At 37.9% G+C, this 24,364-nt stretch overlaps 2 protein-coding genes across 4 annotated transcripts; one reads left to right on the top strand and one right to left on the bottom strand.

Moving 5' to 3' along the window:
- Window positions 1-219: 219 nt before the first annotated feature.
- Window positions 220-9,980, bottom strand: LOC106174804 (allatostatin-A receptor). Its single transcript, XM_013556496.2, has 3 exons — window positions 9,744-9,980; window positions 9,431-9,541; window positions 220-2,598 (listed from the first exon to the last, which is right to left on the bottom strand). Exon 3 carries the CDS (start codon window positions 2,261-2,263, stop codon window positions 1,124-1,126), a length of 1,140 nt encoding a protein of 379 aa, XP_013411950.1. The 5' UTR covers window positions 2,264-2,598; window positions 9,431-9,541; window positions 9,744-9,980; the 3' UTR covers window positions 220-1,123.
- Window positions 5,004-23,917, top strand: LOC106174865 (methyltransferase-like protein 27). Of its 3 annotated transcripts, none has more exons than XM_086996022.1 (5): window positions 5,004-5,327; window positions 21,709-21,846; window positions 22,448-22,586; window positions 23,079-23,171; window positions 23,660-23,917. In XM_086996022.1, exons 1-5 carry the CDS (start codon window positions 5,274-5,276, stop codon window positions 23,839-23,841), a joined length of 606 nt encoding a protein of 201 aa, XP_086852148.1. In that variant the 5' UTR covers window positions 5,004-5,273; the 3' UTR covers window positions 23,842-23,917. The 3 variants fall into 3 exon arrangements, with proteins under 3 accessions (XP_086852148.1, XP_013412044.2, XP_086852147.1); XM_013556590.2 differs by lacking the exon at window positions 5,004-5,327 and adding an exon at window positions 19,228-19,941; XM_086996021.1 differs by lacking the exon at window positions 5,004-5,327 and adding an exon at window positions 20,472-20,748.
- Window positions 23,918-24,364: the final 447 nt, after the last annotated feature.

Genomic DNA, 24,364 nt, shown 5'->3' with positions numbered 1-24,364 from the left:
TCTGCAAATCCTTTAAAACTTGAACAATTAGCAACTTAACACCCGTTGAAATTTTGACCCACAAAAAATTATTTAGGATAGACAGTTTAATATCACAAAAGGTTTAACAACAGGCAATAAACTCATTCTGCCTACTGAACACTGAACGTCTCTTGTATATATGAAAATATACTCGTCAGTATAAGAGCACTGTGAGTGTTCTACAAACAAGGCGACATAAAGGAGATAACAAATCTTTATATGAGATTTAAAATTTAGCAGTAAATACATTGTAAACAACACAGAAATATAATAAATTCCATTTTACCACCAAAATGGCGATTATCAAAATCATTCTGAAATATGTGTTTGCCATCGGACCACGTGGACCTATAATAATAATAATAATAATAATAATAATAATAATAAAAAAAATAAAATATGCATTCAAAGTTTACCAGTAAAATCCATAAAACTGTGTTAATAACACTCCACCAGATTTCTAAAAAAACATGCGCAAAACCTTTACAGCAGCTACACGTATGTTTAATATGACCACAAAAATAACATTTAAAAAACATATACACGCTAAAAAAACTTCATATTATCAATAAATTGTTGAACATTTTAAAAATATAAACAAATTCATGAATAAACATTTTAAACTGTTTTTTCAGCTGCTTTTTAAATGAATCCAGTGATAATATTTATCTCCCATAAAGCGACAGCTTATTCCACTCCACCGGTTCATCTATATAAAATGCTTTACTTTTTTGAATGAAGAAGTCATAAAAAGGGGCAAGGGGCAATTATTAGAAACTACACAACGTTTATCATTCTAAATAGGTACCCGGTAGATAGCCTACCTGTAGGTAGATGTTGGCCTACAATTTACAGATGCAGGTGTATATAGTCACTACCTTAGTTGAGTAGGCCCTACTGGTACCTTAAATGTCAGTGTAATGTTATCGTGTAAAATCAGGTCAAAGTTCCGTTTTCATTCTAGTCTAGTTTAAAAGAACAGCCTTTTTGGCTGAAAAAGTCCTTTATGACGTAGGTTTATGTCATTTCTTCAGTTGGGCCACTAGGGGAATAGAATTTTCCACTTTCTCCAATTAAACCCCCCCCCCCCCCCCCCCCATATTCAAATTTTTTGACTGTCTGAATTTTGTTTGTGAACAACAAGAGGATGCGATTCAACGCCCTCATTGTCGCTCTTCCTTTTGTCTGCATTATTAACAAACGTCGAATCGGTGCTCGAATACAAATTCGTATTGCCCGCAGTGCCGAGTTTACCTATTTTCTTTTTACACAGACAACGATAAAAAATGCGCCGAAATTCTCGTCTGAAATCGGCTGAAGCAAAATTGTAAATTATGGGATTTACTGCAGAATTACTGAATGACAAAAGCGTGAAAACCCGAAACAACTCAGGAGGCGCTTTGATTTCGACCCCCATGTTGCGAAGAAGACTCCATATATTGCTAGGTGCCCAACAAATTTCAAACACCAAAACCACTACAGCTACGACAAAAACGACTTTCTTCGTCTCAGCGATGCTCCCTTCACTGTAGCTGCCATTCTTTCGTGCTGCTGCGCGCAGCCTGTCATGTCGACGCATCACGACGACAATCAGGACCGATAAAACGACAATCGCAAATGACGGTAGGGCAAAATTCATAACAAACTTGAAGATGGCCAGCCCTTCGAAAAACCCCTCCGGAAATTCTGGGACATCGTCTGTGCATCCCCCATCATCATAGGATTTAAAATACACAGCATAAGGGATGTTGATAGAAAGCGCAAAAACCCAGATTGCGCCACTAGTGAGTGTTGCATTCTTCTTCGTCAAAATCGAGGCAGATTTTAAAGGATTGGACGTTGCCAGGCATCGAAACAAGCAGATGGCAACTATTGAGTATATGCTGACCGCAACCGTGCTATACAACAAGTAAAACCCAGTTTTGCAGACAAATGTTGGTAATTGAACTCCAAACAGGTCCAGTAATAAAACTGGGCAACACACGATCACAAACATTAGGTCGGACAATGCTAGATTGAAGAACAATATATTGGCCACAGTGCGCATGGAACTCTCCGTGAAGATCACCAGCAAGACAAGAGAGTTCCCGAAAATTCCCACCACCGTGACAATTACTAATACTGCCGCAGTAACGATTTGCAAGGTTGTTTCAGGGTCATTTTGTCCAGTTTCTGTTGTGTCACCGCTTGACCCGTTAATGGTGACGTTTGTCACGTACGTCAAGTTGACAGGATCGGACATTGTAAGACTTGGTTTGTGCTTGGCCGTTGATTTTCTTTTCTTTAAGCAACGTTTGGGTTTTTTCCCGTCTTGATTCCTTGGGCCTGCAGTTACATGTACAATATAAAAACGTACGACAGGAACCGGAACTACATTTGCCTTGAAATAACTTGCTATATTATATTATTTTCATTTTTGCAGAACAAAGATCTTTCCGTTGTTTGTTTTTTTTCCCTTTTTTTTCTTTGTTTTCTCCAAGTTCTACAGTTTCATATAGGCCGGTCTCATAACACTGTGTTACTCGGGTTTATCCATTGGACGTCTTGTTTCCTGATCGTTTAGCTGAATGTTAGCGTCTGAAAACAAAGTAAAATTATTGTAAACAATTGACATATAAATGTGAAGGCCTAATGCCGATTTCAAGTACAGATTGCGTGGACACTATGTGCGACACTGTAGATTTTCAGCCCTTTTTCAAGCATGTTAACAAAAAGGAAAAAACTGATGAAACTCTATCCAATCTAACACAGTGCATGCTCTCACGTTGGCATCGTATCAATTTTCGTTTCCCTTGCGACAAGAAAAGCATCTTGCCTTAAAGAAAACTAGACACAGGCTACATGTATATGTACATGTATCCTCTTCTAGGGCCACGGATTATATAAATTTACACTATATATTTAAAGATAGTTCCTGGCCAATTCATGACTCAAATCTGGCGATGAAGAAAAGTGCACATTATTTAATCAATGGCTCTAGGTAGACGGTAGACACAGGCCATGGCCACGTAACTCGAAAGCATCGAGTATTGCGAATAGCGATATCACAAAGAGGCTACATTGTATCATACGGGGCGAGTATGGGCGAGTTATGGAATCGAGACGCTTGCCCTCGGTCGCAATGCTCGATGCTTTCGAACTACGGGGCCCTGATTCCCAGCTTGTCGTGTGATATCGGAGCCATGACGACGGTTAACATACCAGTAGGTTGCCATAGTTCCACCTAAGCATCCAACTCAAACAACAAGCCCTAACTTGTACTTTGTACCAGAACCATGTACTATGGTGCTTCCACGCAAAACAACAAGGACTCAATATACATGTATATACATGTATGAACGTTGGGTTTATAGAATACAAACAAGTTATCTCTCCAATGTTTGCATTCCAGTGGAAATTAACACATTCCTCATAAAACTTTGGCATACCAGTAGTTCCTGTCTATATGGTAAAGCCGGTCTAATACTACCCTCTACCAGAGCGACAGATTGATTTTTCACAAGATATTTACAGATTTGTCTCTGGCTTTTCCAAGATTTCCCTACAGTGCATAATACCTGTCACCCTGGTAGAGGGTAGCTTAGTACCACGGTTCTGAGTTAATTAAACCAATGATTCTCCATTTGCTGACGAAAGATCACAAAAGTGAGGTAGATATCTCCTTTTTGGAGATAAAAAACCCTTAATCAGCAGCTGAGAGGTACACAACTCAACGTTTGTCGTCTCCGGTATCATGAATTTTTTCTTCCATTTCTTTTCATGCAACATAACATTTTAGTTACCAGTAAAATACACACAAACATGTACCAGTACATTTCTGAATCCGTTGAAATAGAAACCGCTCTCTTGAGTCGATTTTGGGTTAAGAAAAGAATTAGCATTATAGTTTAGACGGCTTTTTTATAGCCACCAAAGGATATGTGAAGAAGCAGCGCGCACTAACCGTTGCACGAAGCTGGAGAAAACAGGAGAACAAGCAATTTTAATTTTAATTTAAAAACCACACGAAAGACAAAAGAAAATTTCACGAACAAACAGCATCCCATCAAGATTCTTACAAGGACTGAACACAGTCAGATTTCATCAGGGAATGAGGTTGTGACAGGTACGCAAACATGCCTCAAATCTGCTTCGATTTGGGAGCTACCTCATTCCCTGATGAAATCTGAATGCAAGCAGATGAAATATTGGATGGTAAGATCAAACTAATATAAATAGCTATAGACAAAATAATCTTCACAAGTCTATTACAATAACATAGCTAATGAAACTGTTCGACAACAATCGAGTAATAGTAAACTTATGCTAGGAGTGTTCGAAAATATTTTTCACTAAAAAATAAACTGGACGGCATAATACATGTAACCCGGGTGGGGCAAATATTCATAGACGTAGGCGTCCGCGTAGGCGTCCGCGACTTAAGGCTCTGCTTATTTTGAATTCTATGTCTCTTTTATCAGATGTTGTTTACTCAACTTGTCCCTAAACACGAATACTGTCCAGAATATAATTTCATGTGATTCTCTACTCGATACCCAATATAATTGTAAACCAGAGTCAGCTGCGAAAGCCAAGTTATTCCATTATACGATACCCTATCCTGCCCTACCCTAAGCTAAATAAACCCCACCCTACCCTACCCTACCCTACCCTACCCTACCCTACTCCCCATGTCAGGGGCGGTTTCAGGGCGTCTTCTGGGTCTTCCAGAAGACGGTCAGATTTTCAAGTTTACATTGACGGGTAGGCCTATGTAATTTTTTCTGTCGGAAGACGGTCAAAAATGAAGAACGGAGCAACAAAGATCATTTGGAAGACTGTCAGAAAATATCTCTGAATCCGCTCCTGTCATGTTATCCTACCCATAATATATATATATATATATATATATATATATATATATATATATATATATATCATACTACCATTAGCTTACCTAACCGATCAATCAATCATAAAGCTGGTCGCCGATGTACCTTGTACACGGTACTAAAGAGCGACTGGAGACAATCAAACCGTCTGCTCTCTGTGGTGGTGGAGCGGTGATGGCTGACCACCCAGTGAATTCACGGTGAGGGGTCTAATAAAGATGCTAAGAGACTGTGTGGCGCTCAGCTGGACAGACAGTATACCAATAATAACATATGTACACTCCAGGGAGCGATACAGGGAGAGAGAAATAGATACTCCAAGGAATGGCAACTGTTCATTTTGGGGGAAAACATGCGATAAAGAGGATTTCCTGGACGTAAATGGCAATTTACCTATACTTTCCAAAGGTTAATGAATCTATTTCCACATTCAAAGTAAGTTGATGTATTGTGGAATTTCGAATACCACGTGAAGAGTTATTATTCCTTTTATGCCTGTTGTAAAGCAAATTACTTACACTTTTACTAATTACAGATAACAATTAAAGCGGAATCAAAAGAGTAAAAGGACAGATAGTTATTGAGTGTAAGTTAAGTTTCTCCAAGAGTCAACAAGTGTAGAACATGTTTTTAGTGTCAGAAAAAGATGGAAAAGGTCAAAGTCAGTAACAGTTAATGTGATTGGTTAATTTCATAACATATAATAATTTTGATCATCTATTTATCACATGATAGCTGAGTTTTGGATAAAGTCCAAGCATGAGTAATCCAAATAATATTTTAGATATCTTTAATTGAAAACAAGTTTCTTAGGGATTACCTAATAAGGAAATGTTGCATAGTGACTTGCAACATGCGAATGGAAAATATTTTGTAATCACGTAAAGACAATGGAAAAGAAAACAAGTAAATGCGTGATCAGTACGGAGAAATTGAATATAAATATTTGTGAAGTTGTATGAAGCGAGAGTCGGTGAATAAACGTTCGGAAGCTCCAAACTGCTGTCGTCATTTCTCACTATAACAGCCTCGCTCTGTAATGGCAAGGAGCTACCGTACTGCTATCTTATGTTTGGTCTCAGGTATGTTCGGACATCACTCTATACCAGAGGCCATTTAAAATTATTTCCAAAAAAATGCTGGTTGGACACAGTAGCAAATGTCATGGGTTAGCCAAGGATATTTGTGAATATCTAGTTTAAAAAATTAATCCGTGGCCCTGGTAAAGGGTACCCCGTTGTAGGCACATTGCGCATATATAGACGCTGTTCACATACTTCCCATGATAATTGATTAAGGAAATCAGACGCAAAATATACTGTCCTCAAACTAAGAACTGTTACATATTCACAGCTACACTGTGGGTAATAAATGCTTTTAAGGTTTAATGTGCTTTCCCTCTAGTGTGATTTAAAATATGATTTTAAATGCATTATAAATATCTTCATTGTACCAATTAAAGAGCACTATTTTAAATCTAAACACTTTCACAAATAAATAACCGTTTAACAGCTTTAATTTTACTTAATGGATTAGTGAATTGTATAGATGTCAATAGTTTTATTATGGTACAATCCAACTTCATTTAATTACAAATAAACATCTTCATTACATATCAGTTGGGGCCAGGGGATAAATTGTGAAAACAAATTGGAGGGGGGGGGGGGGGATTTATAAAGTGTTCCCCTTTTCCATTCTCTTGGTCCATCTCAAACTTTTCCTTCAGTCAGCTGATGTGCGGTGTAAGTACGATCATAGGCCCACATTAGAGCCGTTGTTAATGGTTTGTCCTACCCTCTACCAGGGCCACAGGTTGATTTTTCACTAGATATTCACAGATAATGTCGGGCTAAATATGGTCAATCTTCTAACTGTGGCTGGTGGAAAATGTGCCTATAATATCTGCCGCCGTGGTAGAGGGTAGGTTTGATTCTATAGCGTCACAGGTGGAGTCAAAATCAGCGTAATCTCAGTAATCTCGGTGTAAAACAAAATGAAAGTAAAAGCATCTGAAGTCATCTAACTAGGAACGTTCCGGGAAGTTTTATCAATAAAATCGACCAAATTTAAATTAATTCAGTGGCTTTCCCGCCATAACACCACGTCATACAGTGGCGGAGTTACAGGTTTCTGAAAAAACGAGCACACACACACACACACTAATTTTCTTCTCTTGAAATCAAAATTTTGACTATCTGATTCATAGTTCTAAAACGTACAAAATGGCACTATTTGCCCCCCCCCCTCCAAAAAAAAAAAAAAAAAAAAAAATATATATATATATATATATATATATATATATATATATATATATATATATATATATATATATATATATAGCAAGGGGCCGAGGGTCGGCTTCTTATCCGAAACCTGTCATAATAATAATGATAAATCGCCCCCCCCCTCTTCAAATAATCCTGGATCCACTCCTGCAGTATATGTGTAGGTAGGAGCTACCTAGTTTACCAACTAGAGCATTAAGACTCTGTGTGTGTGTGTGTGCCATAGTTCTATTTTTTGTCTATTTCTGTCTTATTGAAATTTAAAGAAAAAGCCTCAACTTACTCAAGTTCTATACAAGACGCAGTCACCCTAAGCATTGGTAATATGCGTATAATACCACAATAACGACACGTGCCAGTGAGTCCCTTTGTACAAAAGTTTCAGATTATAAATTGATTTGGGAGAAGAGCGAGCTGTCAGTGAAAAAATAACATTTACATGTAACTCAGGATGCACTGTTTGACTTATTGGCTATTAATGATATAGCAAACCAAGCAATCTGCAACCTTGCGAAAACTAAAAGCATTTTTAACGATTTTGTTATGCATCAGATGACAGACGTGACAAAACTTTATACAGTCATCCGGTGTGTTCATCATTTATCTTTTATCTCTCTGGATATGTGCATTTGAAAGACTAGCATGCCACTGCAAACTTGATGTCAGTGACCCCACCGACAGTTAAATGTCGCTTTAAAAGTTGCCATACAAGTGCTCTCTAGTAGAGTAACTACAAGGGAGTAGGGGCTCATTCGCAATGAAACTATCGGACTAGACCGTTCCAGTACCGCGGGGACTCTCTCTGAATGCAATCAGGCTAACAGATTAACACGCATCCTCTTGTTTCAAACGTGCTCGCCGTATCACCAGGGTTTCTGTGTTCTACTCAACGCGTGTTAATCGGTTAATGCGGTTGTATCCAACGAGATATCCGGCGAGATATCCGGCGAGGAGTTGGATAGATCTGCGTAGAACGATTTTTTCATTGGGAATGGGTTTTCAGGTCGACTTCTCTTGACCTGGCAAATCCGCATTCTATGTTAGACATTATAGCAATCACTTCGCCTGTGCGATCAGTATTGGTTATTGTTTTAAACGAGAATACTTCCGCCATATCACGGTGGTTACTAATTCAATTACCTGTGATCTATAATCACTTGGACCACGTAGATTGTTTTTTTATTCAATTTGCGCAACAACACACCGTTGGATATAATGTTATATTGATTGTGAAAAATTATACATTAGCGGTTCAATTGCTGGATGTTCCGGAGAAATGAATGAAAGGAGTAATTATTAAAACGTAACAGACATATACGTACTTCCGTCCAACCACACTAATTTTACATGTAGACCGCCAAATAAAAGGAATCCATAAACCTTTTCTAGACTTGTTAATCTGACTGTATATGAAATGCCTTTGCTTAAATCGTATTGGACTGAGGGGTGTAGTCTTTGAGTGATTTCTCGTGAATGGTTAATTAATACATTTTTCTTTAATGTCTTTTGATACATTGGTCATTTTTTTTTCAACTGAGTGACACGCCTTAACCAAGTAAAAAAAAAAATGGTTCCCAATTATGAACAGGTTACAAGTACGGAGCATTTACTGTGAGGGTGCTAGGATATGGTTTGACCAGATTTCCGACACCAGTATTGCTGGCTTAGAGCGCATTCAGAACAGTGGACTAACAGATCCGCGGATCAAATATGGCGACAAATTTAAAAGCTTGTCGCTTAATTCCCGATTACCCGATTGGCCACTAAATAGGGTTCCCGGGGGATTACGCAACAAGCATTCTATAGTGGGTCGGCCATTTTTGATCCGCGGATCTGTTATTCTGTTGTTCTGAATGCGCTCTTACGGCACAAAAAAAAAAAAAAATGACAAGGTCAAGGAAGTACACTGCATATAGATGTGTCCCTTATGGTTTATTACACGATGTACACTGGTACGTGTCCTGGTCATGACCTAAACTCTACAAATCCTAAAAATAAAGTTTATAAGCATACCTGGAAACATTTGGCACAGCTAAATTTTATAGAATGTAAGTGCTTTTGAAAGTTGTAAAGGTAGGCCTAGGTGTGACAGGTATGGTAGTACGGGTTCCCATATGATTAATACAGGTTAGGGTAAGTTGGAGTATTGGGGTTGGTATATGGGACAAATGTCACCTGTACAAAGTAATGGGAAGAGAACTAATGTTACTGGCGGACTACCATTCCTGTCACACGGGGTCAGTTTGTACTTACTTTTTCGGAACACTCGATGTGAGCACGTTTTTAAATTTTCAATTTCAATTTCTTCTTCATCTGTGGTCCTATTCCAAGTTATTCTAACAACTAGTCGTGTTCTGCTATGATCTGTAACAAGAAGAGATTGCACGCTGTAGATAATGCTCGGACTAAATATACCCCGTACCTGTGCATGTAGTACTAATATCACTTGAGATGCGGCGAAATCCAAGAATGACCGTAACATTTGCGCTTCACCTGTGAGGTGCCACTCACTCTCACAATTTCGGGTTACTTTACCTGGTGCTGTTAAAAAGGCTGGCTCACATACCTTCGGTACCTTTCTATTACAGCGGCTGTTCAGAAGCGGACACTCGCACTGATTCTCTCTCTACTGGCAGGCACAGTGCTGCGTCGACAGCATTTCATCGCCTCGTGAGCCGCTTGCTTCCCCTACTCCTTGTGTCTGGGGTTGTGCATTGATGTCCTTTTTACAGCGCCAGCGTTTTATACCCGTGTTGTCTTACTGTCAGCCACATTTCTGATTGGTGCTCTGTCAGAACTTTATGGTGGTCTGACCTATTTTTCTTTTTCCTACTATTATTATAATTAATTTCATGATCTTGTGTGGCAATGCGGAAAAACTAGGTTTTGTTGTGTTGAATAAGAAGCGGGGAGTGTTTCACAGACTAACTGAATTGATTGATATGACCTCACTGTACTTAAGCGGAGAATATATAATGTAAACGGGAGAGAGCAATGCAAGAGGTTGAAGGGAGAGGAAGTAAAAGTAGATAAGGTAGCTGGGAAGTGACAGTTAAGAAAGGAGGGAACATGAAAGTTGTTTAGTTCTTACCTTGCGTAAGATAAAGACAAGAACTTCGTCACAGGTTTACAGCACGGTCCAATGGTATTTAATTCAATTGGAACTGGATATGGTTTTGCGCATCGTTTCCAATACGCAACTTTTATAATTGGAATCAATTTAACTTTTCCAAACTCCAAAGTCACAGGGGACGGGGTTGGGGTGGGGTTATATCTGATGCGGTGGGAAGGTCATATCTGATGCGAAATTCAGTCTCTGCGTTATCGATGCAAATTGCAAATTAGTTTTGATTATTTTCCGGTTTCAAGTTAGACGCGGCTCGAACAACAGAACTGCTGGTTTATGTTAATTTCCCAGCATATCAGAGCAAACACCGAATCGCATTCCACAAACTGATGAAACCCAAAACCATAATTAAGCCATTAAGCCCATGTATTGACAAACGAAGTGAAAGAGATTTTGATAAGTAACATTAAAAATAAAAAAAAATATCATCACATCAGATTAAAGTGAAAGCAAGCAATTCCCAGATGTATTCACACTAGACTACGCTAGACCGAATCTGACTCGTCATCATTTCTTTCTGCAATCAAGTTGGCGTGCGCAATATGAGCTTCCATAGATAGCGACCCGTTCCGCGTCCTCGTTGGACTGATTACAGTGGTCCTTTGCCAACGACGGCTCGTTTATATTAAAAATGTATCTTAGTCACAGAGACCGTTCTTTTCCGTGTTGATCTAAACCCGGTATAGCAGATTTTTTTTTTGCCTTTTTATCAATTTGTGCACATAATCAACCCACATCAAAAATTTATGCTTCAGCCTGGAGTGATTTTCACAAAACATCTCAATTAAAAAATATTGGAAAGATATTTTACATTAATGGACTAAAAGCTTCCTGGATATGCGTTCTCTACGATGGAAATAATTTGTACTGGGAAAATTACCTTTTATCATTGCTACATTATTAATTGCATACTTAAAAGTCAAAAATGAAAAACAAAGCAAATCCTTTGACTCTTTCTCGGCTGCCATAATTTTTTCACCTTGTACAGCCCATTTTGTTAAGGTACCATTTTAAGCTAAAACCAGAGGTATTATATTTGGGCTGTTGCAGAAAAATCAATTGTGACGCTAATTGCTCGGCGTGACTGTTACATTGTTAAAAAAATTTTTTCTTGTCGGTGGTAACCGGCTTAAAGTAACCTGATGTTTATTTATACCACATGTTTCCTCTCAATTTTGATCAAATATACAGGCAGATTAATACAATAGTCCGTTCTTTACAGCGTTTCGATAAAAGTACATGGAGAGAGCTTTTGTCGTACCCTCCACCAGGATTGATTTTTCACTGGATATTCACAGATATGTCTCTAGTTAAATGTTGGGACCTTTCTGCATTAGACAAAAATGCACATAATAATAATCTGCGGCTCTGGTAGAGGTAATTTTGCCCGTGGTTGAGGACATGCCCCCAAACACAACGATTTCTGAAACTGCTTTATTATCAAATTGTTTCATACAATAGTAGAATTCTAATGAAGCAGTCTTTTCATGTGATCTAATATTCTATTTAAAAGTGTAGATATATTCAAAATAAAACAGGTGCATTGAACGCGAGAAGTAGATTGGTCTGATTGACATCTCCCGCTGCTTTATACATGTATACCGTTTTCTGGATGTCATTATTGGCCTTCATTACGGCCTAGGCAATTTTAGCCGATTTTAGCATATCACAATAGATTCTGTCATCTTGGGTTATTCTCCTTGTCATCACAGTACTTATGAATGAAATATGTTTCTGGACTGGTCCATTTTAGAACCATTAAACAGACACGAGTATGACATACACATTTTCAGAGCGTCATGCTGAACAAAAGACTGCAAGTACGCACGCGTAAGCATGCACAGAAGAGGAAAGAAAAAAAAAGGAAAATAACGAAAAACATGTAGTGCTTTTAAGGTTACCCAGCCTGACTGGAATAACCCGTAGCTTTTGACGCGTCATTCCCCAGACAAAGGCTTTTTGCATTACTTCATGCATACAATAAATCGACACGTATCACTTCAATAATTAAGATTCGATTTCTGGGAGCCTTTATTTTGTCTGAGAACAATTGCAGCGTAATTCGGAATAATTGCTTGAAGACGTGTGGGATAAGGAGAATAGGGAGGCGTAAATGGTGATTCTTAATAGATCGATCGCCAAATGCTGAATGCAAATTATGTACCGAAGTCTAGATTGACTAAAATAAATAGCTTAAACTTTCCGTAAACGTGCATACATTATTCATCCTTCGACGTAGTCACCCATCTAATACGTAAAAAGGCATACACAAGTTGCAATCCTGCAGGAGATGCAAAGTATATTTCAAAATCATTCTTAATGTGTTATAGTCAATACTGTCCAATAAATATTTCTCCTCACCAATTGTTCATGCGAAAATCATTATTCATACGATTTATTGTGTTTTGTAGTGGGATGAGCAGTGTTTTTGCAAGCCTGTTGAAGAGGTTTGTAAAATGTAGTTGTTGAAAAAGTTGGCTCCTGTCTAGTAATGCAACACAAAACCAATATGCATCAGACTTTTATGAACATATTCCAGATAACAATATTACCCTTATTATTCTAATGCAATTATACTCTCGAGGGATATCTAGCATTGCAATGATAGTGTATCAGTATGGCTTTGAATTAGATGCGGTTTTGAAATTAAAACTGTTCCTGATCCAAAAGGCGTAATCAAACGGATAGCATGGCCTGACTTTACCTAGTTTCAGGCATTCGCCCTGGGTCTGAAAATCTACTTGTCCCACTCCAAAATCAATGCCTCTGCGTCTCGTTGAAAAAAAAAACACTGAGTTTACTTCGGTCAAGTGATACATTAGCAAGTCCCTTGCGTTTGCGGGCAAGCATGAATTTTAGTCTATAGCTAGTTGTCCGGTAGCAGAAAGCACTTGTGTCTGGCAAGCAACGTCAGTGGGTGCATGTATGTCGAGCCCTGTAGTAATAGTAGTAGTTTTACTGGGTATGTTACGTGTGCGAGCATTGCGTTGGAGGTGGGGAATCCTGCAGACCATCGGCAATTTAAAAAAACGTCGTGGTTATCCGTTATAAAGTCAATATTAAAAGTACTAAAAAGTAGAGATAGAAAAAATGTTATTTCGACGTATATTTCGTCCCCGAAAGCAGTGTGATAAAAGGATTGTAACAATCAGTCAACACTGGTTAACGGAACGCAGATCTAATTATGTAAGTGGTCTTGTTATTTATCACATCGCAATAATGTTTTTCAGCACATTTGTTGGCTTTGTAATATTAAATATTGGTGACGGACTGCAGGTTACGCCATTAACGTTAATTGTCCGCTAAAAACACCTCTCTCTCTCTCTCTCTGTTCCAAGGGGAGTTAGTAGCACGTACACGTACCATATTTATCAATATATTTGCAGTGGCAGAGATACAATAAATGAATTAGTGCTTCTGCCTGACTTTATAAAATATTTTCTCTCTAAAAAAAAAAAAAAAAAAAAAAAAAAAAAAAAAAAAAATAGGTTTAAATCTTCCTATTTACTTTGCGGGCGTACATCATCTACATACAGCTGTTTTGAAAGTGCATCAGTTCTTGCCATTCCGTGTTCTTGCCGTGCCGTGGGTAATAAACTTCCATGTGGTATTCCACTTTGACAGCAATGTTGACGAGGTGCAATCCTTAAGTCCTCCAAAACTTTCTTAATATCAGTGCTAGACAGGTGTATTTAAACTTTACCTTAAAGAGAAATAATTAGGATTTGCCATACAGTGAACTCACCATCCGCCCGTACCTATTTTTACGAACGCACGGTCACCCAAGGCTGCCAGGGTTATTAAATAGAAGCAATTTACCCCATGAAAGATTCCAAAAGTCATTCGATATACATGTTTACTTCCTGGTTTATTCGACACTCCTCCCTGAAATTCACCCATAGCATGTTATGATAGGAATCATTAAAGTCTTCTGGGTAGGTGTGTACAGAACATAGAAAAACATATATTCCAGATATATGTATTTAATGAAAGAACATTCTGGGGCTATTTTGGACCGCTCTCAACTGCCGTGTCGTCATACATGTACATGACGTGAACTATGCCCCTTCAGTGGCAGCTTAACCAATGCAGCTTAACATTAAGTCATAAGGAAATAAATTTGGCAAAACACAAGTTACTTACAGGAAGAAATATTGCCAAGTCTCACCAAGCGGTCTATTAGAGTGGAGTGTAACTCGATCAAAACTTTTAAACTGTGTTGTACATGTAAGGCATGTCAAATAAATTTGCATCATCTACGAGGGGCAATTAACAAGAAAAGGATTTTTTTTAAATCCAGTCTTTATTTCTGTTCTGTGTCTTCTTTAAATGTCAACTGCGCCATATTTTGAAGCAATTAAGATCGAGCTGAATACATAGCATTGACTTTTTTAACATGTGGTACAGTATCAAATTACGGCCAAAAGCATTCAGTCGTCGACCTTCAGACTAGTTCATAAACTACCTCCGTGTCCCTTTCCAGTAGATGTACAATAGGGTTCATTTTCATCTACTCCATCCGTGTCTAAAGTACCGCTGGCTTAAATGCCATCTGATGCGGCCAGTTAAGCGTATCAATGCGCGGTCAATGTGATGCCTATCCTTTACAGGCATACAGACTTACGTTATCTTCAATCAATCGCCAGGGACATCGTTTTTTTGATAGAACGGCCTGAGTAAAGGCTGACAATTTAGACAGAGGCAGAAAACGAGATAGCTGTCACTTAATGTCTAAATGCAATATTTATTACTTGTTGTTCTTCTCTAAATGACTTTTCTAATGTTAAAATCCATACTAAGTGGAAAACAAAATGACATGAAATTAGACATGAAAACTGAATTAGGCGTAGATGTATGCAACTACTTTGCACGCCTAAGTGTCCCCAAACATTAACTACTCTTTTTAACAACGCCTCGGTAGAGTTCTGTTTAACAAAAATGGTCCCCGTGGACGACAATTGTATGATAATCATAAATCATACTCCACCGAGACGAAGCTACTGTTTTTAACATAGACTGTTGTTTCTATAATTGGTCTCCCATGGACAATGGTAAACAGTTATTTGTGACCGTTTTGTTGGAGTAAGTACCGAGGCCTCTTCAGATAATCCATGTTTTTTTTTTAAAGATGCATATCAAGTGAAAAGTGATGCCAAATTATTGACACTTAACCCCATCGAATGCCTTCATACAGTACAGTTTCAAAAAATACCACAGTGTTTCTTTTAGCTATATTTCCTTTCGTTTGTTTCATTTTGAGACAAGACTTCCGGCTTATAAAGTGATTAAGGATATTGTTACCCTTCGCCCAAAATTCCTATTAACTGCCTTACATACATTCTTTTGTGTAATAAACAGATCTTCAGTGTTCAGTGACTATATTCATTAACAGTTACACATATGTCATCTTACAGGTGACGTCATCATTGTGATTTTGGGGTAAACTCTGAAAATTGGTGTCTCAAATTTCTCTTTTACCTGAGGACCCACGATCAGCGTTCCAACGCCGATTTAATGAAATCATCAAGTACGCCAAAACCCTGCCAGCGATTTTTCTAAAAAGTATTAATTCAGATTTTATCGTTTATAAAGCAAAATAATGCCTTTCACTAATGAAAATCTGTTAACTCCATAACAAATATATTCAAACCAAAATGACGGCACGGTATTGTAGAACGTACACTCCTGATCAAATATGCCAATTTTCGTGATAAAATCTTGTTCAGGGATTAAGTTACGCCCCATACCGTTTGCTATCTCACCTCAAAATAGAAAGGTGTTAAAATGACAATTAAAGCTGTGAGTTGCCTATGCTTATACATTGCAACGAAAAAATATAAACGCCGATACTTTTTATTTTCTAGGGCTTTTTCATAAATTTAAATCAGCACAAAGATAGATGTATTAATGAATAATTAGATGCAGGAAAAATCTCATTTTCGGTATCTGATTGATAATAAAGGGTTACAATAACCTTAATTAGGGTTATTTTTAGGCTCTGAAACTAGTGGTAGTAATTTACATGCGTTTAAAAGGTATTGTGCACAGCTGTACTTTGTGTTACGTATTATAAAAAAAGTTTCACGCTGGTTAATCAAGTTCGATTCTGACTGAAGAGGAATATACCAGTACAGCCACTTTCTTGCACCGACACGATAGAGTCACTATTGAGGTAGGCTACCTGGAAGAGCGCGAAATCCACTTCTTATAGACATTTAAAAGTGAGCGATACTTAAACCAAAACTACTGCAAAAAGAAAAAAAAAAAAAAAAAAAAACAAGTATCGTTCCGTCTTTCCAAAGACAGAAATTCTTGATTAATCAATAGATATACAAAGAGAGAAATAAACACGAGGATAGGGAATTGAGTCAGTAGATATTTCCCACGTATCTTCGCCGTCTACACAGCCTTTCGCAAAGTACCCGAAGACCCGACAACCAAGTAATCCAGCAGACTAAAAAATAATTGGCTTGAACTTTTAAAACATAGAAACATTGTCATTAACAAACTTTTCTGACAACGCCGTATTCGTTTGATATACAGAATGTAGCTTTTTGAAAATGGCAAATGAAGGTCCCTAAACTCGTAGTTTGCTTAATATTCTTTGAAATTCAGGACAAGAATATAAGTGATCTTTAAACAACTGTTAGGTTATTTATGTATCGCCTGCAAATCTTCCCATATTTATACCAAAATCGAGGGACCAACATGCTAGTCATAGATCCATCATTACAAACAAGAGCGTCTGATGAAAAAAAATATGTAACCAGACCCCTTATGGTTTGCTGTACCTGGTATATTTTTATTCCTCAAACTACCTGTTAAGATACCATGACTAACGAGATCGTCTGATGGCAAAATAACGTATACAGACCCCTAAGGTACGCTGTGCCTGACATTTTTTCTCTACTGTTTAATTCTTAAAGGCGCTTCGTATTGCTTATCTCATTTGCGTACTAATAAATATATTACACAAAGCTAAAAAAAAAGGTTTTTAGAATAACAACATGCCATATAGTCCTCCGAAGCAAAAAGGAGTCGGCTTCTAAAACGCTTTGCGAATTATAATAGAACTTGTTGGATCTATTATTATAAAACATTCACTCTTTCTCCTAACTCCAATCAATCACGCAGTTTTGCACAATAAATAATTCATATGAGCATTTCACTTTTGTTGTTTAAGCACGCTTTTTATTTGTATTGATCGACTCACTACCAGCAGCTTATTCTTCGATTAAAATGTTGTCATCAATAAGACAGAAGTATTCATAGATGCACCAATTACTAGTAGACATATCAGACAATAACCTCAGTAAACAACCTAGCCCATTCAACCAAGTGCGACCGACCCAGTGTAATATGTGTTTTACTACGGTGCACTTGGGTGCTTTTTTTCCTACCACATTCACCTATATCTATTGTTTTTATTTGAAAGATTGTCCGAAACCTTTGATTAAAATTTACTAGATAGTCACGAATCTTCCTTAAAATAGATGTGTATGAGCGTGTGTGTGTGTGTGTGGTCTTTGGGAAGTATCGGAGCCAGTTTGACACGGAAAAAGTTAGTCAGAACACCCCAGTTAGACTAAGTGTCCTCTCGTAATGACAATATGCCAACACCCATTATGTTTCAACACTACAGTATAATCGACTGTTTCAGTCAAAACGTGATGTGCTTCTGTAAATGCGGAAAGTGCCTTCAAATTGACAACTACATGTATATGAATGTGAACATCGTCATGTTATCTAAGGAAGTTGTCGAAAATCCATTGCCGTCTGGCGTTATCTAGTTGTTCCTCAATATATTTGCAGGCAATTTTTCAGATTTTATTTACTCGCGTAGGTTCTGCAGTCCATATAGAGATGCGCGCGCAATTGGTCTTATGGACTAGACTGCGTAAGCACGGCGATCTGTAGGGGATTCTGAATCACTGACAGTCTGCTCAACTGACAAAGATAGAGTCGCGCTGCTTGAACATAACCGATTGTGATAAGGCAAGCAAAGCGCACTCTGAAAAGTTGCCAACCTAAACCGATTGCGATAGAGGAGAACGGTTGTGACACGGTCGCAGTCGAAGTCGTATTATACTCTTTTTGTCTCCTACACAAGGTAGGTTGTCTGTAGGTTCTTAACTGCATGTACGTATACTTTCTAATTTCGTTTACTATGCGATAGAAAAATCTTCAGAAAAAATGTACATCAACATACATTCGTTATTAACATTTTTAGTCCTTACCAAGACTGAGCAAAAGCCCATGGAATAAATAAGCATGCTAATTACTGTATCTCATCAACATACAGAACACTTAAAAACAAGGCGCTGAAATAAAATGCAAAAGCAATATAGACCCATCTTTTACGGGACTATAAATCAAAATTTTAAACGTCATCAGAGCCGTTAAAAACATTTCTGTTTTGTCGGAATTATGCAACATTAAGGCCGTATTCCCATAGACACCGTCAGTCTACTTAGATCGATCCAACTCCGCGGGGAGTCTTGCTGAATGCAATCAGTTTAACAGATTGACACATCTCCTATTGGCGTTGAGTAAAATACAGAAAATTATTATTTATTGATTGATTATACGAGTACACTGGAAGCAAGGGGGGCGTGTCAATCAGTTGAGCTGATTACACTCAGCGAGAATCCCTGCAGAGTTGGATCCATCTAAGTAGACCTATGGCGTATTATGGAAATGGGGTCTAAGACAACCTGCAGAGGTGGTTGTCATCGTAGTTCTTCATTAAATAAGTGTGATGGCTCATGATGTTTTATAAATACTGGGGTTTACACAATGTTAATGGAGTCCACATTAAGATCGTTTTAACAGTACGCTGAAGTCACTTAAGAACAACATGCCGCAGTATAGTCTGTCCTTTCTTTTAAAGATATAATATGCATCGAAAATATCCCCAAATATCGGCTGTTATGTCTTTAAATATTCTGAACAACAATTCGATTTCCCAAATTCAGATAAACAGCGATAAACCACCTCTGGTGTCGACAATTATGAAATATATCAGTAAATTGTGCAAAACATCAACTCCGGTTGCAGGCAACCGTCGAACTATGATTCGTTAGTAGAATATGATTGCTTTTTTTTCTTGAGGGAAAACCTCGTGGAGCTTGAAGTGAAATCAAGCTGTGGCCGTTATTACACTGTATGGATTTATTAAAGTGGGCTGTTGCAATCAAGTTTCGACGCAGCGAATAACTTTTTGTGAGAATCATACATCGCTGGACTTACTCAACTTCAAACGGTGCTGTTGGTGCTCTTTCCTCACTGCACCGAATTCATTTACATACATATATTTTTTTAATGTGGCGGGCTTTGCTGCAAATGTACATTTACACTTGTGAATTATTCGGACGTCTGAGTTACGCAGTCCCTAATTCAGGAATCCGCTCTGCTTAAAATAGCTACAGGAGCTAGTCCAGGGGTGGCCATTAGCTGCACGCGTCTCTGGATCCCTTAACAGAACTAAAATACAATCTGGCTAGTGCTAGCTGTATTCGCAATGGACGCAAAGACGAAAGAAGCCGCTTTAGCTAATAACGCCAGACAATTTAGGAAAGGTATTGTCCCTGACGAAGTGAGGGAATGTTATGATAACTATGCCGGTCGGTATGATAAGGTGGGAAAGATTTTTATTTATTAACGCGTCATTATCATATGTTATTGTTGAAATATATTATAGCTAGGTCACAGCCTTAAAAAAGCTCTAATAACGAATAACCGTAACCGTAAATTATGAAGTTTAATGACACCAAAACAATTTCATTCCGAGGACTTTAAGCTGTTCTGCCAGTGGTTGTGACATGAATACGGTTGAAAATAGTCAGTCAGTGTTAGTGTCAGTCAAGTCAGTGTCAGTGTCAGTGAAGTCAGTGTCAGTCAAGTCAGCGTCAGTAAGTAAGGTCAGTTTCAGCCAGAAAAATAAGTATCAGTCAGTACAGTTAGTGTTAGTTTGTCAAGTTAGTTTTAAACACTGTCAGTCAGGCCAGTGTCAGTCAGTGAAGTCAAATTCAGTCACTGTCAGTCAAGCCAGTGTCAGTCAGTGTCAGTCACGTCAGTGTCAGTCGGAGTCAGTACGTGTCAGTCACGTCAGTGTGACAGTCAGCTCAGTCAATGTCAGGCACTGCCAGTCAAGTCAGTGTCAGTTTATTCAATGTCAGGCAGTGCCAGTCAAGTCGGTGTCAGTCGTTCTGTTATGCGAATGAAGCAGACGAGCTTGAAAGGGTAATTCGGTTAGAGCTAACAGTACTTAAAACCGGGGGTTATATACTAGTATATAAACGATGCAAGTTTATTAAAATCATCATGCATTGTCACTAGAAATTGCTATCCTAAAGACAACAAGCCACTGACCATATATATGTACAGATCCACACGCGCGCTCACATACACAAGAACTGTGTTTAACACAAAGCATCAACACTTCGTAAGTTAACTTCGAAGGCGGTTCATAGTATGGTAGCCGTACTAAATCGCAAATTAGACCTATTTTACAGGTTCATCCAGTTATAACTTTTTCATTTTTGCACATTACAATACCCGCACGAAAATGCAGTAGTATTGAAGTAGCAATGAAGCAATTAGCTCCCACATCGAAGCAGTTTTGAGGCATGTTTGCAGTATGATTGCAGTAGTCTACTGCGCTGGAATATATCTACTGCGTTTTCATGCGGGTATGGTTTAAAATCAGCACGTTGTTTCGAGTGTCTATAATATATGGATACACTGTGATACCACAGAGTTAAACTATACAAGTCTAGCAAACACAAATCAAAGTTCAGGCGTGTCTACTGGTACATGTAAAAAATAAAACAGATTATTTTCAATTAATGCACCAGGTACCTGGTTACGTCCCCTGATTACGAACACAGCGTACATGCGTGAGAGAGGGGATAAGGTTGCTTGATAAAAGCCTTCTGCTTTCGCCGTTCTACAGTGGGACGTGTAAATCACGAGTGTCTTAATGACCATTGGCTGCGCCGTATATTATGTGAATAGTGGATCTAAAAGATAATCTATCATGCCACACATGAGGAAAAACTATCATCTCCTGAAAAAAAAAGCCATCAATGCTCTTTTGAGAAAATACACTGGTACAACTGTACATATACAGAATTAATGATATTGTTGAAGATTGAGAGAGAGGAAAAATAGAAAAATGTTCCAGGGATCTAAGAAGTTTGGTGGATTTTTTTTTATTCAGGAAGGGGATAACCTTTTTAGAAATATTTCTTCACAAGTGGTTTTCACTGTGAATATATGCAAAGTACTAAACGTGACCATTTTATCAATCAAGGCAATGAAAAAAAATTTGAGACGAAAAGATTTTGAACTGTATAAATGCATGTTTGAATGACCTAGTTTAAAATCCTGATTTTTTTACCAGGATTTGAACCCAGAGTCTTACTTAGGACCAAAAATGGCAGCCGAAGCTTTGACGTCATACGTGGAGCGCAGTGGTTGGTCAAAAGGCGAAATCCGGGTTCTCGACGTTGGAGCAGGCACTGGATTCGTTGCCATCCAGGCATGTGGATATTTACTTAATAAGATTTGGAAAATGATCGAATTTTCAAATATATTAATTAATATTCATTTATCCGAAGTGCGAGTTTTTCTAATTTTCATTGTTAGTGTAAGCATGTCTGCAGCACCTTACAGAAATTTCCTAAAGCGTCCAAAAGGACGTCCTAAAGGACCTTTTACATTGGCCAGAAACACTACGTTTCAGTAGGACATGCATGTCCAAAAGGATGTTCGATAGAACCCATAGATGATTCCACAGAGTCCTGTAAGATTCTAGATGAATCCCACAGAGCCCTATAGAGCGTCCTATAGGAAAGTTCCGTAAGGGTGTAGCAATACCCAGTCGTCAGGCATAAAAACCGTTCAGAACTTTAATACCTTTGAAAATCAAATGTATCCTTGCCAATAGTCTGTAAGAATCTATTAAGATAGATACAGTTATACAAGTCTGTTTACGTTATTTACCATATTCAAGCAACAAAATGTAATTCCATTTGCAAGATAATTGCTCTGTCCATTATATTCACGCGTACCGTGTGTTTGTAACTCGTAAGACCATCACTCACAATTTATCATTCATAAAGTTTTTTTTGTTTAAACAGCTTGCAAATCGAGGATTTAAAAGAATGGACGCCCTTGATCCGTCGGAGGGAATGCTGGAGAAGGCAAAGACGCGAGGAGTTTACGAAAACTTCATTCAGGAATTTTTGACGCCAGATCCCACCCCGGGTATAGTCAATGGTAGGCTGCGTTCATACCTAAACACTTACATTGTACTACGTCTAATGCTTGCACCTTGCTTATGCTGTCTTTGTTGAATATATCTTATACAAATGAATACGCATGTCTGTTGTTAATAACATATTAATTGTGTCTAAGTTTTAAAGTGTTTGCTTGTACTGTTTAGAATGAAAACCACCCGTCTCCACTACCATGATGAAATTGATTGAGAAATTGAAAAGCAGAAGTCAAAAAACGCGTTTAGAAATCGTAATTTTGCCAACATGCCTTCTTTGCATATTTTTATTCAAATTGTCATAACATGTAGCATAGGGGTATTTTAGTTTGTTCCACTTTCATACGTTTATATGCCGAGAAACATCTGGAAAGCACCTAAATACCCACGACCCCAGAGTCTTTCGCCAAAATGAAAAAAAAGAAGCCAAATGGTACGGTTTTCCCATCACTGAATATAAACAACACCTTTATCTTGGTTTCTACAATTTTTTACAGACACGTACGACGCTGTGGTGTCTTCGGGCGGTATGGGAGAGGGCCACATCCCGTGTGGCGCCTTGAGAGAGATGGTCCGAGTAGTCAAACCAGGTAAGATATGAGTAAATAGGGGCCTGCTGCGAATAACGAGAATTCACGAAACAGTTACACGCCGTGGCACTGCCACAACTTATGTTTAGAATTTTATTTTAATGTGTTAAATTAGTGAAATTATACTGAAAGAAAAATGTTTTTTAAGATTAAGAAATTAAAATCAAATTCACAAAGCTGTGACGCTGTCACAATCTATGTTTATGGGACCTTAGGGCTTGAGGGTCCATACATTTATGTATTAATATTAGTTTGTTCGTCTACATCCCTCAACGCCCCTAATTGCAAATGTTTACGTCTCCGCGCCGTTTTTCTTAATTTATATTTTAAGGCGACATACAAATAATAATTCTTGATAAAAAAATCTTATCCTTTAGGCCTAGGCTTATTAAATATAAATCTCGGCATCCCTCGGCGCGCGCCCGTCTTTTCTTTTAAACATTTTATCATTTTATTGATAAGCATATACAATATTTTATGTATTTCAGGTGGACTTGTGGTAATAGCGATGAGGGAAGAATATCTTCGCTGTACCAGTGGTTACGAAAATCTAGAGCCCACTATGGCCGCCATGGAGAACGAGGAACTCTGGGAACGTCTGGAGAGAAGTGTACTTCCGGGATATTGCTACCATAAAGATGGACTAGTTTACGTGTTTAGAAAAAAATGATAAGGAAAGGGATATTTTGTTTGAACTTTGATGCAATAATGTCAATTAATAAAATAAAAAGTAATAATAATCCACATTTTTATTCTAAGAGTTTGGACTTATTTTTGGACTAAACATATTTTGTAAACCCGGCCCGTAGAGTTTTTGTCTACTACAGCATATTAAATTCGTTATAGTGCAATACATTTAAAACAAAATATCAGTCTAAAACAGCATCCATCTTCAAAAAAATAAAATAAATAAATTCTTTTTTTATCATAAAACATACGCAACATTCAACTTAAAGAAACTACTATCAGATTATCTTGGACCAAAATTGCCCTACATTTTAAGGTATACTATCCACGTTAAATAATGGGCCGCAGCCACATTTTGAATGTCTACATATCCTGAAAAGCTACTTGTCATTCCTTAATCAAACGATAAAACACCTCAAATAAAAATGTCTGGTGCTCACAATTTTTTCAAAAAAATGTACCGGAAGGCATGGCGGTGTAAAATAACTTGTCAGCCATTTAGAACT

Source organism: Lingula anatina, chromosome 9 (assembly GCF_051362555.1).
Source record: "Lingula anatina isolate TDL-2025a chromosome 9, LinAna3.0, whole genome shotgun sequence".
Taxonomy (NCBI): Eukaryota; Metazoa; Brachiopoda; class Lingulata; order Lingulida; family Lingulidae; genus Lingula; species Lingula anatina.
The sequence above is the reverse complement of the archived record's forward strand: the minus strand, read 5'-3'. Positions and strand labels throughout refer to the sequence as shown.